The sequence below is a fragment of the Exophiala dermatitidis genome (genome assembly GCF_000230625.1).
Source record: "Exophiala dermatitidis NIH/UT8656 unplaced genomic scaffold supercont1.7, whole genome shotgun sequence".
Classification (NCBI taxonomy): Eukaryota; Fungi; Ascomycota; class Eurotiomycetes; order Chaetothyriales; family Herpotrichiellaceae; genus Exophiala; species Exophiala dermatitidis.
Window position 1 is genome coordinate 2,075,398 of NW_008751652.1, and position 14,450 is coordinate 2,089,847.

Here is a 14,450-nt window from a genome sequence, read left to right on the forward strand (position 1 = left end):
AATGATCGACGTCTGGTTGGCTTCCCTCAGGCCTTCATCACGAACCAATATACAGCTCGACGATCTTCATATCAAACTTTTCCATTTCCCTCAGGCCTTCATCACGGACCAATATACAGCTCGACGATCTTCATATCAAAGTTTTCCATTAACACAGCCCAGCCTCCAGTTCATACGAGAAACATGATTGGAAAGGCGAGGAAAAATCTGATCTGGTATATCTGGCCAACTGAGATTCTCATGCACATAAATACTGCTGGATTCCTCCTTTCTTTCGAAATCTCTTCCTCTTCATCTTCCATCGCAACACTTGTGGTATGTTCATGCCAATGACACCCTTCATGTCCTATTGAAGTACTGACAAGGGCAGACAGCAACAGCAACAGCAACTACAAACACAAGCACAACAACACCAACACCAACAACCTCTCTCCTCATCCGCAAAGATGGGGGTTACTCTCTCCAAGCTCAGGAGAGGGCTCGGCAAGTTCGGGCGGTGGTTTGGCGGCCACGCCAGAGCGTGGTGGACGGGGGAGGGGTGCCGGAGGTGCGAGTCTCCGGAGCTCACCTGGGAGGACCTCTGCGTAGCAATGCGGGAGGTCCTCCGGGAAGAGGCCGGAGACTCTCCCTCCCCTTCTCCCTCTCCGTCGCCACCACCGCCTCCCTCTCCTGCGGCGTCCCCCTTCTCCACCATCAAGGAGATAATTTGGCCAGACGGCTTTCCTTACAGACGCGGGTCGTACCGTTGGACCGACCAGTGTTTGTAAGGAGAGGCCGCCCTCCTGCCTCGCAACGGACAAGGACGTTGCCAGGAGGATTGAGACTGACTCACAATGTGGGCAAGTTGCATAGACGCTCGGACTGCTGGTAACCCCTTCGGGGGGAATCCAACAGCGAGGCAGTTGATGATTGCACCGTATAGATTGAACCGACAGCTGGTATCCAGTCCGGCGGGTTTCCAATCGAAGATTACGGGCTCATTTACATAAGGGCACTTGCAGCACATTGTCAGTCTCAGGCCAGGTTATCTCCATTTCTCCTCTTCTCTCTCGACTCCTTTCTTCTTTCCGACTCCTAAACACCTAGGACTTTTCTCTCTTCCGGCTCTCTCAATCTCCTATGGCTTCTCTCTCTCTCTTCTCTCCGACTCTCCTAGGAATTCTCTTCTCTCTCTCTCTCTCTCTCTCTCCAACACCTATGCTCCTAAGACTCTCTTCTTTCTGGCACCTACGACATCTAAGGTTCTAATCTCGCTCTCTCCTGTCTTCTCTTCGACACCTATGGCACCTAAGACACACACACACACACTCTCTCTCTCTCTCTCTCTCGCTCGACACCTACAATTCCTAAGACTTCTTCTCGCCGTTATCTCTTTGGCCAACATCGTTATTATCTTATCACAAAGCCAAGCAGACTACAGCGAGCACCATGTCGTTGCCAGGAGTTTTCCAAGTCAACCAGTCAATGAGAGAATAGCGAGCACCATGTCGCTGCCAGGACTCTTCAAATCAAGCAGTCAATGAGAGTACAGCGAGCACCTTGTCGCTGCCAGGACTCTTCAAATCAAGCAGTCAATGAGAGAACAGCGAGCACCATGTCGTTGCCAGGAGTTTTCCAAGTCAACCAGTCAATGAGAGAACAGTGAGCACCTTGTCGCTGCCAGGGCTCTTCAAGTCAAGTCACTAAGTCAGAGAGAAACACCAAGGACCTCATCGTTGTCATGGTGTCTAAATTCCTCATCATGTCAATCAGAGAGAAACAACAACCACCTCGACGTTGCCCGAAGCCTCCAAGCACTTGTGCATGGCCTCGAACTTTATTCACAACACCTCTTGTGCTATAGGGTCTCAGACCACGGCTCAATGTCGTCACCTGTTCAACCTTCGCCTTTGCTGTTGCTGTTGCTGTTGCTGTTGCTGTATCACCTTGAAGCATCGGTGGTATGGGAGCTATGTCACCCTCATTTCTGTTGCCACTACCACTGTTGCCACCACCACTGCTGCCACTACCACTGCTGCCACTACCACTGCTGCCACTACCACTGCTGCCACTACCACTGCTGCCACTACCACTGCTGCCACTACCACTGCTTTTGCTGTTGTCACCTGTTCATGTCAATTCCCTCTCGCTCAATCTTCAACGGCACTGGCCCTTGTTGCCCTTCAAAAAGTCAATCTCGTTGGCCTGTCACCTTCAAAAATTCTATTGCCGACCCTTCATCACTCATACCTCATTGCAATCTTCTCACCGCCACCACCTCAAAGGCAATCACTGTCCACCCGGAACTCGAGTGCGTCCTCAACTTGATCACTACATAAGATGAGCTCCTCAATGGCCATCACAATGGGACCTGCACAAGAACCTCCTCACAAGCCAGAAGTTTTATACCGACTGGCCAGTCGAGAGTCCCACAAGAACCTATCAAAACACCCACAGAGGTGTCAGGAGTTGACACAATGACCTCCTTATCCATGCATCCAAGAAGTTGCCCACGGAGGTGTCAGGACTTGACACAATGACCTCCTTATCCATGCATCCAAGAAGTTGCGTGTCGAATATGAGTCACAGAAGACTCTGCACCACCTCGAAGTGGTTTCTCATCATTATCATTATTGAAGGCTTTCAAGCCTTCGTTCATGCGGCTGAATTTGGAGAAGAAGTCCATATAGTTAGTACCCGGGGTGGGGAGTAGGGGTGGCGGGACGAACCGCATACTGTACAACTTACTTAAGGAGATGGGTTTCTCAGGCTTGAAGATCACTTTTCAGGCGCGGGCAGGTGCAGAGAGAAGCCTAAGCTCAGCGCCTAAATATCAATATGCATAAGCAATTCCCAGGCAGTCTTCTAGGTGAAAGCACATAGATCCTCCACTTAAACCCCACCCAAAGACCACCCAGTCCCTTATCGGCGCAAAGCCTATGTACCTCCCCAACCTGTGGCATTTTCTCAATCATTACATACCTAGGTACCTAGGTAATATCGGCGTGGCAGTGAGCCTTAGTGAACTTCACTGCACTACAGTATTTCCAAGTCAGCTTCACGCGCTACTCGTACAGCATATCCAACTTCACTACATAGTAGTACTTCTACTTCCTAATACGCGCACTGCCAGTGTTAAGCCTTCATTACCATCCAGAACTGGCGTGGCAGTAAGCCTCACCGCGCTATAGTAGTGGCATTTCCAAGTAAACTTCACTATACTACACTCCAAAATTCACTTAACTGAGCTTCACTACACTACTACTACAGTACTGCTTCACGGCACTCTACTACTTCTACCTCTACTGCCTCACGGCCTCGAGGCCTTGGCACCTAGCAGTAACACTGCTTCACGGCAGCCCTAAGGTATATAAACCCTTCTTCCTCTCCCAACTTTCTTTCTTTTTTTTTTCCCCTCCCTTGTACTTTCCAAACTATCATCACCTATCACCCTATACACCTATCCATACTTATCACATAACTAGTACTTAGTTATACTTCATACTTCAACATATAATATCAAACCAAGTACAACATACAACATCAACATACAACATCAACATACAACATACTTCAGCATACAACATCAATTTACAACATGAACATACAATATCAATATCCAATAGTACCTTAAGTACTACTACTACTAGTCCTACCTAGTACTAGTGTACTCGTATTAGGACTAGTGTTGTTACACTATACCTATATTAGCAAGGTATACAACAAAAAAGTGGTCTACACAAGAAAAGTCAGAGAACAACTAATAAAGAATCGAAAATTATCTTTCGAGCTTAACGGCTCCGGCACGGGCGTTTGGTCTAGGGGTATGATTTTCGCTTCGCATTAAGCGTGTGTTTGTGAAAGGTCCGGGGTTCAAATCCCCGAACGTCCAGAATTTGAAATTGAGATTTCTTTTTTCTTTCAACATTGATTTTGCTGCCAATTTTTTTTTTGGCAAGGCACCGAGTTGTTGGCACGACTGCAGTGATTGTGCACTCCTCGCAAACAATTTTGTGAGTGAATCGTTTCTGAGTGAATACGCATTTTTGCAACGAGTGCCGTGCGCATTTTGCAAGCAGCGCGCAGATATTCGTGTCAACCACTATTCGGTCTATTTGGCACATACTGCAGCTCGAGCCGCAACGCAGCGATTACAAAAATTTTAGACAGTGCCAGTGTAGTGCAGTTGTGGAAAAGGAACTGAAAAGTTTTCCTCTGTAAGATACTCTACTCGCTCACTGGTAGCGAGCTCACCGCCTCACATTGTGCAGCAACTCATTGCCTTTAGAAATTGTACTTGACTACCTAGGGACCTTGTATATCCATTTCGTTCTGTACCAGGTAGCTATGGTACCTGCACTGCAGCTTAAGAGCCGCAATGGTACAAAAATGTTGGAGGGTGCGGTGCATTGGTGTAAAAGCAATCAAACATGTTTCCTCTGGGAGATAATCTACCCGCTCACTGCATCACAGCACCTCGCCGCCTCACTGAAATTATTTGAAGGTGTACAGTAACTGCCATATGGCCCTACGACTACCTAATATAATCATTGCGTTCTGCACTGCAGCTATGCTTCTCTGGGAGATGACCTACCCGCTTACCGGCAGCGAGCTCACTGCAGCACAGCAGCTCGCTGCCTCAGACTGCCCGAATGGTTGGTGGTGTACAGTCACTGCTCTCCTTCATTACCTGGCACATCAATGCGTGGTATAATTCTCGCGTTCTGCGGCTATGGCACCTGCACTGCACTGGTTGGCGGAGTAGTGAATACTCTCTGATGAGTACCTAGGGAGCAGGTGCCTCCTGCAAGTGAAGCCATGGTAGTGAATAGGTTCCGAAATATGGTAGAATTGCACGGTAACTCCCAATGTGATGCTGGGCGATCCCGAGTCCGAGGGAAGAAGTAGGGCACTGCATGGACGTGTTATAAAGCATGAGCTGCAGGGTAGTCATCAACTTACCCTGCATCGCCCAAATGCAGATATCCTACTTCCTCGTGGGAGGCGTGGTAGTAGAACACCGCAGTATTCTAAGGACAGTCGCGCCTAGGAAACACGAAAATTATCGGCAGTGTATGCCTCCGCACGACCCTTCACTGCCACTGCCTGGGTGTGAAAGGTTCTAGAATCTATTCAAGTCCACTGGCAGTCCGCCCTATCGCTACATTAAGGCAGGCAGTACAAAGCTACGATATCAAAGGAACGGAAACCGGTCTCTTGTGGGCCAAAGGCGGGTTGTTGTAATAGTTAACATTTTCGGGACAGAACGGTAAACAACAAATCGAAACTCCATCGGGGGCTTTCCATGGGATGATACTAATTCATCAAAGGGTCGAACTCAAAAGTCTTGAAAAAATGCCGGTCCAAAAATGTCGCAATCTGCTGCAACCTCTTCTCCTCGGCCGTAGTGGGCGAGCACAGTCAAAGGACCGGGCGATTACCCTGTGGACTATCAACCCATTTCGACGCGAAAGCCAGCACGGAGCTCAGATACCAAGAGTGAATTCCACGCCGACATCGATATCCCGGGCCATCTTGACGATTTTGGAGAAATCCACGGCCTTGGCGGCCGCGTCTTGGAGATCGGTGATGGAGAAAATCTTGAGCCCAGAGTTGTTCACCTGTTGGTAAAAAGTCGGCTGTTAGTATGTGCTCAATTCACCAGAAACGGAAGAAACTCACCAGCTCGGCGGCCTTCTCCATGTTGGTGCCTTGCAACCGGCACACAATGGGTAATCTGAGATTCATCTGTTGGACCACGTGAATCAACCCTGAAGCAATGGCGTCACATCTGACAATGCCACCGAAGATGTTAACAAAGATCGCCGTGACCTTAGGGTCGTTGGTGATGAGTTCGAACGCGGACCGAATGGCTTCGGGGGTGGCACCACCGCCCACGTCCAAGAAATTGGCCGGCGAGCCGCCATTCAGTTTGATAATGTCCATCGTGGCCATGGCGAGACCAGCGCCATTGACCAGGCAGCCAATATCACCGTCCAATTTGATAAAGTTAAGACCGAACCTAGCATGTCTGTAAGTAGAACGACAACAAAACTGTACGGGGGAGCATACTCTGCAGCCTTGACCTCATCAGGATCCTCTTGAGAGGTATCTCGCCAGCTGAAGATCTCCTTTTGCCGGAACTCGGCGTTGTCGTCGAAATTGAGTTTGGCGTCCATGCACAACACTTGATGGTCACTGGTCTCGCTGAGAGGGTTGATCTCAATCTGTGTGGCATCCTTCTCCATAAAGACCTGGTACAGTTTCTGGATGGTGTTTTTGGCGTCTTCAATGCACTGTTCACTGAAGCCCAATTCGGTCGCGATGTTTCTTCCAATCTCATCAGTGACCCCAACGTTGATGTCAATGGGCGTGGTAATGATGGCGTCCGGGGTCTCCTTGGCGACAGTCTCAATGTCCATACCGCCCTGCGACGACGCGACGATGACGGGCGACTGTGTGGATCGATCCATCAGGACGGCCAAGTAGAACTCGCGGCGGGCGAATTTGCGCTCACAGATGTATACCGAATTGCAGATGCGACCGCGACTGCCAGTCTGTTTGGTAAAGAGTTTGTGGCCGATCATCTGTTCCGCAAACATCTTCGCTTCCGTCGGCCTAGATAGAAGTAAGTTGCCTATTTCTGAAACATCAGAGGGCCGCTGGACATACGAGTAGATGACTCTAACACCGCCTTTCAGCCCGTTGTCGAATGTACCCTTGCCTCGACCGCCGGCGAGGACTTGTGCCTTGATGACCATATCATCTCCGGCTAAACAACCGTCAGTCTTGTCCCGAGCTCTCGTTCGTCTTGTATTTACCAATCTTCTTCGCAACAGCCTCGGCCTCCTCTGGTGTTTTGGCAACCTCGCCATCTGGAACACCGATACCGTACTGCTACCAGGTCAGACATCTGCTTCTAACCAAAAGTGATACTGCAAAGTTGACGTACAGATTTCAGAAGCCTCGCAGAGAGGTATTCGTGAATGCTCAGGTTCCTCTTTTGTTGCAATGAGCTCCGCATTGGGGTCGCCTGTAAAGAGAGGTCAGATTCGGTTTTGAATGTATACCGGGTCGTTTATCCTACCCTGAAGGCCTTAAAGGCCGGGCCCAAGCTGGAGCGTCCCAGTTTGAACATCTTGTCCACGAGTTGAGACAGTATTGACCGTGGACAGTAGAAAGCTGGAAGTCGACCAGACAAAAGATACCGGCTGTCCTGGTCAGCGCAGCTTGTGTCATTAACCGCGTCGCCGTAGCACAGCTTCTACTAGTGTACCTGCATCACCATCAGGGAAGCTTAGCCGACCGAGGCTCTGAGCTGCTGCTACGTTGTATGCACGGTACAGTACCTAGAACTCACCTCCTGTTGAACTTGGATAGAATGGTGTTGAGATTCAGCTCTTCGACATAGTCCTTGCTGCGGCGAGTCACCTTAGACATGTACCTACAAGGTAATTTACTGTCTGAGCAACTAATCTACGGCTTGAGCTACGTCTTCAGTCCACGACATTGTTATGATCAGCTCATCTGCATGAAATCACATTTGCCTGAGACGCCCTGAACGGGTGTCAATATGAATATTATCATGGCTGCTTACTGAGCCTTCTATCAATATATTGTTGCAGGCTGCTGACCAGCCCCTCATGCCGGCGTCGGCGATAAAGCGGTCACCACGGGCGCCGCACTTTTCGGGCAGACACACGCACCACCACTGATACTGGACACAGGGGGCACCGTGCAATGCGGGCTAGGAGTCCACGACGCAGCAGAGATGGTGGTGGTTGCAGCACTTGGCTCGATGATCTCGGCCTTGACCAGGACGGGAATGACGGCACCGGTGCTGAGTGGGAAAGTTCGATGGCCGAGCACGCGCAGGATTGAAGCTATTTCGCCCGAGTGCGAGGTGAAGCTGATATATGTCGAGCGGTCCGAGGCAAAGATATCATCGAGTAACTGCTTCGAGCGCAGATCCTGCGCCGACGAAGTCTCGGACGTCACGCCGGTCCAGAGAGTGTCGTTCTCGGCAAAGCCACACTCGAACTTGTAATCGGGGAACGAATCGTGGATGTGAGTCTTGTTGCTGCGTCTGTCACACGTGTGCTCCGAGATGCCTTCTCGCAGCTTTTCCTTGATTGTCGGGTTGAAAGGATACTTGGCCGGCAGTGAGAGGTTTGAGAAGGTGAGATTGGCGGTGACCAGGCAGCGAGTCAACGGCGAGACGTAGTAGCTCTGGGGCACGGGGATCCTTTCCTGCTCGATGCGAGAGCGCCAGAACGAGTTGGCCTTCAGGGCCTGGGCAATGCCGTTTTTGGTCAGCTGTGCGTCTGACCAAGTGGCTGTTCCGTTGCCCTCGAGGAGAGACCAGTAGCAGTTCCAGGCGGGCGTGCCGTAAAAGGTTTCGGCGGCGTTGTGCCATCCTTCTCCATGGCGGCCCATGAAAAGCAACTTGTAATCGACGTTTTTGGCCGCTTTGGCATTCAGCGAGTCGATGAGCTGGGCAAATCTTTGCCATTGAGTCAGGGAAGCTGAATCTTTTGAATCGGTCGGGTAGCTCTGGTTGATGAGACCGAAGTTGGTGGTGGTCTGCAGCATGAATATAAGCTCGGTGCCTCTCGTATATATCATTCTATAGCAACACTTACATAGTCAAAAGTGGTTGCGTTGGTGGCATTGTCGTCCTGCAGGAAATAGCCCGTCACTGTGGAATACTGGATATATGAAGGTGCTGTTGCGAGCGCAGTTACTGCACTGCCGAGCACGAGAGTGGCTGCCAATCGAACCATTTTGCTGTTGGGTAAGCTGGGTTACCTTATATTTTCCCTCCGGTAGATGTCAATCGTCTTTCCGTCCTGGAAGAATAGCACGAGAACCCGAAGCCAGAGTGTGTCAACTTATATATATACACTTTTTTCTGCACGATTTCCACCGGCGTTGCAGCTTGAGAGCTGGTCCGCCGACGCAGTGGTATCCATATCGTCTAGTTGTCTACCTAGGTATCGATAACACGGTTCTGTGCCGAAGTCTTCTCCGGCGGTTTTCAGTACTGTAGGCGAGGTATACACCAATCGTATACCATTTTTGGCGGGCGTGCTCACCGGGATATATGCATTATGGTTAGCGGCAAGGCTCGACCAGGGCAGCCGACCCGCTCATTACTAGTACCTTGACCATAGATCGCACCATTTCACACCTAGCCCGCTGCCTCTATACGCCAAAACTCATGCCATATAGGTATTGGCGGTCGAAGACATGCTTCACCCACGTGGCCTTTGATTCGGACTATTCAGGTTGGAAGTGGATAACCTCGGTGGAGGACGCGTACATATGGTATCTGAAATATCTGATAATGTAACAGACACCAGTAGCCGGGACGCAAGCAACCAGACAATTCGCCGCGACGATCTCTGGTCCGATCCAAGTGCTCAACTTTTCTGTGGTGTTATCGTGGAGTTGCACCGCCGATATAGAGGATTCACAAAACAGCTTCTGCGAGCATTGTCCAATATACACTGCCGTGAATGTAGTCGACGAAGTCCCTCTTTACCTGTGTCCCCCTGCGAAGTGAGCTTTCATCGAATGGGAGTAGCAATACCGCATGGTTGTACTTCTGGTGCTCAAGCGGGAAACCTTCCCTGCGAGCGCTTTGTCGCTCTAACATTGTAGCAATTTTATTGCATCACCAGCACTGGCACTTTTTGCGACTTTGCGCTGGAGGTGGGCCCGCAAATGCACTCCCACAGCGTCCGACTACACGAAGTGAACTACCTTAGGTATTACTGAGGTTCTGAGAATACTGACCCGTGCTAGCACGCTCTCCACGAGGATGGGGAAAATGTAAATCGCCGGCGCCGCCAGCCCAAGGTCAGCGATGTCACCACGACCCGGTAACCCACCGTCCAAGGCTACGACGGCAACGAAACCGAGCACTGCCAGTGGTAACCCAAGCGCCGTTCCCGAGGCCGACATAGCGACCAACGGAGCCCTCCTATTTCACGCCGAAGCATCAAGGCTCGCCAAATCATGGTTACAGGGCGCGACAGCAGCAGCAGACCCAAAAGAAGGGGACAACGACGAGGATGAAGCCGATCTGAAAAGGGAGCGAGAACTGTTTGGATCAAATAATGCGGCGCAGTACTCTGAAACGTAGGTTAAGGTTTATACAGCCAGTACTACATCTTTTAATACCCATTCTCCCATCCGCTCTTGGAACATTTGCCCACATTTACGATATAAGCAGAAAAACAAAAGTGTGAACCATTGCTTACGATCTTGTGCCATATTCAGCGGCGGAGTAGGTTTCGAACCACCTTCAGAGCCCCAAAACAACGGTGGCAGTGCCACATCTTCTCGAGCCGGATACGATCAGACAACAGAGTTCCTGCGCAAACAATTGCTCCGGGGCGGAAGCCGATATAATAGCACCAACTCGTCGCATGCAAGCGTCAAACCCCGACCACAGCTGCCACAGGCAAAGCAGCGGCGCGCCAATAATAGCGAAGATGAAGATGAAGAAGAGGGCCGCTCTGCGCTAGGCAAAGGCAGAAGCAAAAACAACAAAAACAAACCCGGACTCAAGGGCAATAATGAGCTGAAAAGCACTGAGGTCAACCAGAACAACATTACTGTGTCTGCTGCCGTCGAGGTCGATGAGTCCATTACCGCATCCCATGATGATACGAACCAGGGAACGGCAACGCCGCAATCTACAATAAGCACCACCACCACCACTACTAAATCGACCAGCAAAAAGCGAGGCTCGAGTTACCTGGACGAGGTGCTTGCGTCGAGGGCAGCCAAGAAGAATAAAAAGATGAAACCGAATCAGAATCAGAACCAGAACCAGAACCAGAACCAGTCCTCCTGAACGAAGCCTTAATCTGGAAAGCACAGAGTTGACTTTTTCTCAATAGTCAACGCCTAAGGGGAAAGAAACGTAGGCACACAAGCTACGATTATGGAGGACGCTGTAAGCCAGCTGCAGCGTGGAGAAACAAGATCTTCAGCATTCCGGCCGCCATCTCGGTCTACAGTAGATTCTGTGTAGGATCAGGTAGGCGAACAGCCCAGAGCAAAGACGCCGCGCCGCGCTCTGAACACAAGTACAAAGTGTCTCTATGGTAGGCTGCTGTAGCAGTACGCCTGAGGCTCTGATGTACATACGCATCTCGTGGTCTTTCAAAAATGGATCAGAGGCCCTGACCAGCGCAGGGCCTCCCATGAGCCTATATTACTCTTCAAACGCCTGAAATTGGTCAATTAGGAGGTTTCGACACCCATCTCCCGCAAGCAGTGCTTTCGAGGGTCATGCTAAAGAAATATGTTCAAACGCCTGCTTTTCTGGTCTCATTATCTAAGGTAATCCACTGTGGCTTTCTGTTCTGTCAAAAATGTAACAAGTTTATACTGGGCGCAACTTTCTTCATTGCAGTCGTTTCCGTTTGCGATCCTCGTTGGGACCGTCATCTTCATTCTCCTCCTCGGCCGTCTCGGCGGGATTCAGCAGTGAATGCAGCGTCGCCATGCTTCCCCTTCGAGTGGCCGGCGCAGAATGCAACTCGAAGTTCGGCCGAGGGAATTTACTCCCGCCCAACGTCCAGGAGACATTGTCAACCCCTAACCCTGCCGGAGGAGCGTCAGCACTGAGGGGCGGTGTCGGCTGGCTGGCGCTGAGTGTCTGTCGCCTCGGGCCGTTGATTTCGTACTGAGCCAATTGGTCCCGGATCGCTTGGTCGCCGCCGCCAGAGTGCGGTGGCTGTTGCGGCGACGAAGGTTGCCAGTGCGCAGACGACTGCCCTGATGCGTGCGGGGACCCGTTAGTGTTGGTTGGTGGCCACCCATGCTCCCGGATATCGGCAGACGTATGCCGACGAGTCAAACTCAGAGGTGGTGGAGTAGCAACTGCTGACAGAGGATGTGCATTCTGTGGAGGGTGCTGCTGTGGAAGCGCCGGGCGACTGAAGCCCGGCGATGCTTGAGGACCACTCATCGAGCCAAACCGCCGAGGCGACGAAGAGAAGTGTGGCGGAATCGCCGGCACCGGGGGTCGCAATCCCACGTGTTGGGGTTCTACCTGAATGGATGACCGTCGGCTGTCTGGGTAGTTGTATCCCCGTGGCGAAACCGGGGGTTCTAGAGCAGCACCGCCGCTGGAATAGTATGGCTGTCTGGGGTCCTGCGGCGTCTCCAAACCACGGACAAACTCGAGCTGTCGCGCGATCTCTTTCTGCATGTTTGTAATGTCTGCGTACAAGGCAGATTCCGGCGAAGACATGTTTTGGATTGCTCCGGTAACGCCATGTATCCATTGATGACAGCGGACAAGACTCTCGGTCAGAGCCTGACATCTGGCGCTCATCGAGGCGTAGTTTTCTTCTGTTCTTTGCAACCGGGTATGGGCGTCGTAGAAAGCCTGTTCGAGAGCCGCCAAACGCTGGTCGGTGTCTGGCATCACCTCGGCAGGCGTTCCTGGCTGGGAGGCATTGGGCTTCGCGTTAGAGAAAGAATCTCGGTGTATCAATGTGTGCCGTGACGCCCGCCTTTTGATCTCTCTCAAGCCCATCAGGTCACCTTTCCTAAAGTTCCCGTTCCCATGTTTGAATTCCCAGAGAGCGGACTCGGAGGACCCGGTGTGGAAAACGTCGCTGACCTTGTGGAATCCGTACATGTTGAGTTGTCGAACAAAGGATGAAATGTTGGTGTGCTTGAAGTAATGAGCCAGCACTTTGGAGAACTCGTTCGAGGGCGACATGACGAAGCTCTCATTACTACTGGACCATGAGATCAAATGCGAAATGCTGCGGTCTTCCAACATGCTGTATAGCTTGTGAATGAAAGCCGTTTGCACGACTTTGTTCGGCGCCTGAGACGCACCGGCCGCTCCGGTGCCGGTGTTGTTCGCGGGACTGGGGTCCTTGGTGCCATTTGCGTTGCTGCTTTGTGGCTGGTCGGTTTCTGGACTCCCTTGAGCAGGAGGGCGCATGCTTGGAGGACCGGGAGAGGTGGTCTGCACCGAATCTTCTTCGGTCGACTTGGGCGAGGTTTCGTTGTTTTGGGGTAGTATGGCCATTGATCTGGGTCTGGGTGAATGTTCGACGGTAGAGCTAAAAGGATTTCTCAGGGTCGACTGAAGCAGGGTACTCATGATGCTCCTTTAAGAACTATTTTCGTTCGTGGACTCTGGCGTGCTTGGACGGAGGTCCTGTTTTTTTCTATTTCCAAGGCATGCACGGCATCAATCTTTCGCACCGTAAGTGGAGGCGCCCACACATTGGGAGAGGATTGCAGGGTATTACAAGTCGACTCCCACTGGCTTTGCGCTCAAAGCTGGCTTGTTGGCTTGCTGGGCTGACAGCCAGACTGCCACTGCCAATGCTCGGGCGCAGGTGCGATCGGGACGGGGACGGAGAGGATGCACCACGAAGTGTTGCCCGGCCGATACACCACTCTTGACGTGGTCTCGTCGATCTCGGATCGGAAAGTGCTGATGCCAACTGTGGAGGGAGAGCGCCAGAGGGAGGTGTGGGCGAGCTATCGAAGATGGTGGTGATGGTGGTGGTGGTGTCTGGAGGAGGGCGCGGCTCTAGCCTGGGCGCGGGTTCCAGAAGAAAAAGGAGGAGATGGCGCAAAGGAGGCAGAGGCGTTTCGTTTCGCGGGACGAACGAGGACGAGGATGCTGGCGCGCAGGGATTGATTGAATAATGTCTTCAAGTTGACGGCGCTGCGATACAATAGTGTCGTTGGCAGGGGGGTGCGACGGTTCTATCGAGTACAGGGAGGAGGTACCTGGGGTAGTAGCATGCGGTCGAGGCTTCAAGAGAGAATCAGTCAACGCCCGAGGGGAATTACAAGACGATACTAGGAGTGCTAGTCGTAGTAGGAGTTAGGTGTGGCTTGCGAATCGGGGGGGTCGTGGCAGAGCAGTTCGGCCGGAGGAGGACGGGAACGCCGGATTGAGAAGGGGGGGAACGCACTGCAGGGGTCGTGTGGACTGGGAAGATGGTGGTTTGGCGACCGAGAGGAGTCGCTTGGTTCAAAGTTGCTCCGTCTATACCGAACTTGAAGAGGTGCCACGGCCAGTGGTGGACGATAATAATAAGCTGGGCAGCTTGAACTGGAGGGAAACAGGATTGTTTTACACTACAACCACCCATGAAGCGTCTGCTGATCTGTGTCGGACCTTATTATACCGAAGAGGCGCTCGAAAATCATGATCCAGGCAAGGGATGCTCTATAAAACACCTGGTAACGTGGAGTACACTGCAGGGTATATTGTCGCCGGTTGTTGGTCCAGTAGCTACAGTATGACGGCAACAGTGTCCAGCAGCAAGCTAAAACAACATGATAAGATTAAGAACAACTTGAAGCAGTGAACTCGGATGCGCGGCAAGTCAAAATTGCAGCAAGGCGCTTTGCAGCTTGCATGCATTGATGATATTGCAATCATGGATTGCAGATTCTCTAGAGCAAAGGGA

At 51.5% G+C, this 14,450-nt stretch overlaps 4 protein-coding genes and 1 non-coding gene across 6 annotated transcripts; 2 read left to right on the top strand and 3 right to left on the bottom strand.

Moving 5' to 3' along the window:
• The first annotated feature begins 3,786 nt into the window (after nucleotides 1-3,786).
• Nucleotides 3,787-3,871, top strand: HMPREF1120_09315. The gene has a single exon. It is a non-coding gene; the product is annotated as a tRNA-Ala (tRNA).
• Nucleotides 3,872-5,042: 1,171 nt separating this feature from the next.
• HMPREF1120_08549 (succinyl-CoA ligase [GDP-forming] subunit beta, mitochondrial) lies at nucleotides 5,043-7,466 on the bottom strand. Its single transcript, XM_009162807.1, has 8 exons — nucleotides 7,340-7,466; nucleotides 7,067-7,255; nucleotides 6,932-7,012; nucleotides 6,801-6,873; nucleotides 6,652-6,751; nucleotides 6,052-6,597; nucleotides 5,662-6,001; nucleotides 5,043-5,600 (listed from the first exon to the last, which is right to left on the bottom strand). Exons 2-8 carry the CDS (start codon nucleotides 7,115-7,117, stop codon nucleotides 5,466-5,468), a joined length of 1,326 nt encoding a protein of 441 aa, XP_009161055.1. The 5' UTR covers nucleotides 7,118-7,255; nucleotides 7,340-7,466; the 3' UTR covers nucleotides 5,043-5,465.
• A 15-nt stretch (nucleotides 7,467-7,481) lies between these two features.
• Nucleotides 7,482-9,546, bottom strand: HMPREF1120_08550 (uncharacterized protein). Its single transcript, XM_009162808.1, has 2 exons — nucleotides 8,622-9,546; nucleotides 7,482-8,562 (listed from the first exon to the last, which is right to left on the bottom strand). Exons 1-2 carry the CDS (start codon nucleotides 8,760-8,762, stop codon nucleotides 7,621-7,623), a joined length of 1,083 nt encoding a protein of 360 aa, XP_009161056.1. The 5' UTR covers nucleotides 8,763-9,546; the 3' UTR covers nucleotides 7,482-7,620.
• On the top strand, nucleotides 9,340-14,335 carry HMPREF1120_08551. Of its 2 annotated transcripts, XM_009162810.1 has the most exons (3): nucleotides 9,340-9,735; nucleotides 9,787-10,122; nucleotides 10,264-14,335. In XM_009162810.1, exons 2-3 carry the CDS (start codon nucleotides 9,848-9,850, stop codon nucleotides 10,841-10,843), a joined length of 855 nt encoding a protein of 284 aa, XP_009161058.1. In that variant the 5' UTR covers nucleotides 9,340-9,735; nucleotides 9,787-9,847; the 3' UTR covers nucleotides 10,844-14,335. The 2 variants fall into 2 exon arrangements, with proteins under 2 accessions (XP_009161058.1, XP_009161057.1); XM_009162809.1 differs by having other exon boundaries at nucleotides 9,340-10,122.
• On the bottom strand, nucleotides 10,963-14,215 carry HMPREF1120_08552 (two-component system, unclassified family, response regulator). The gene has a single exon (XM_009162811.1). It carries the CDS (start codon nucleotides 13,118-13,120, stop codon nucleotides 11,399-11,401), a length of 1,722 nt encoding a protein of 573 aa, XP_009161059.1. The 5' UTR covers nucleotides 13,121-14,215; the 3' UTR covers nucleotides 10,963-11,398.
• Nucleotides 14,336-14,450: the final 115 nt, after the last annotated feature.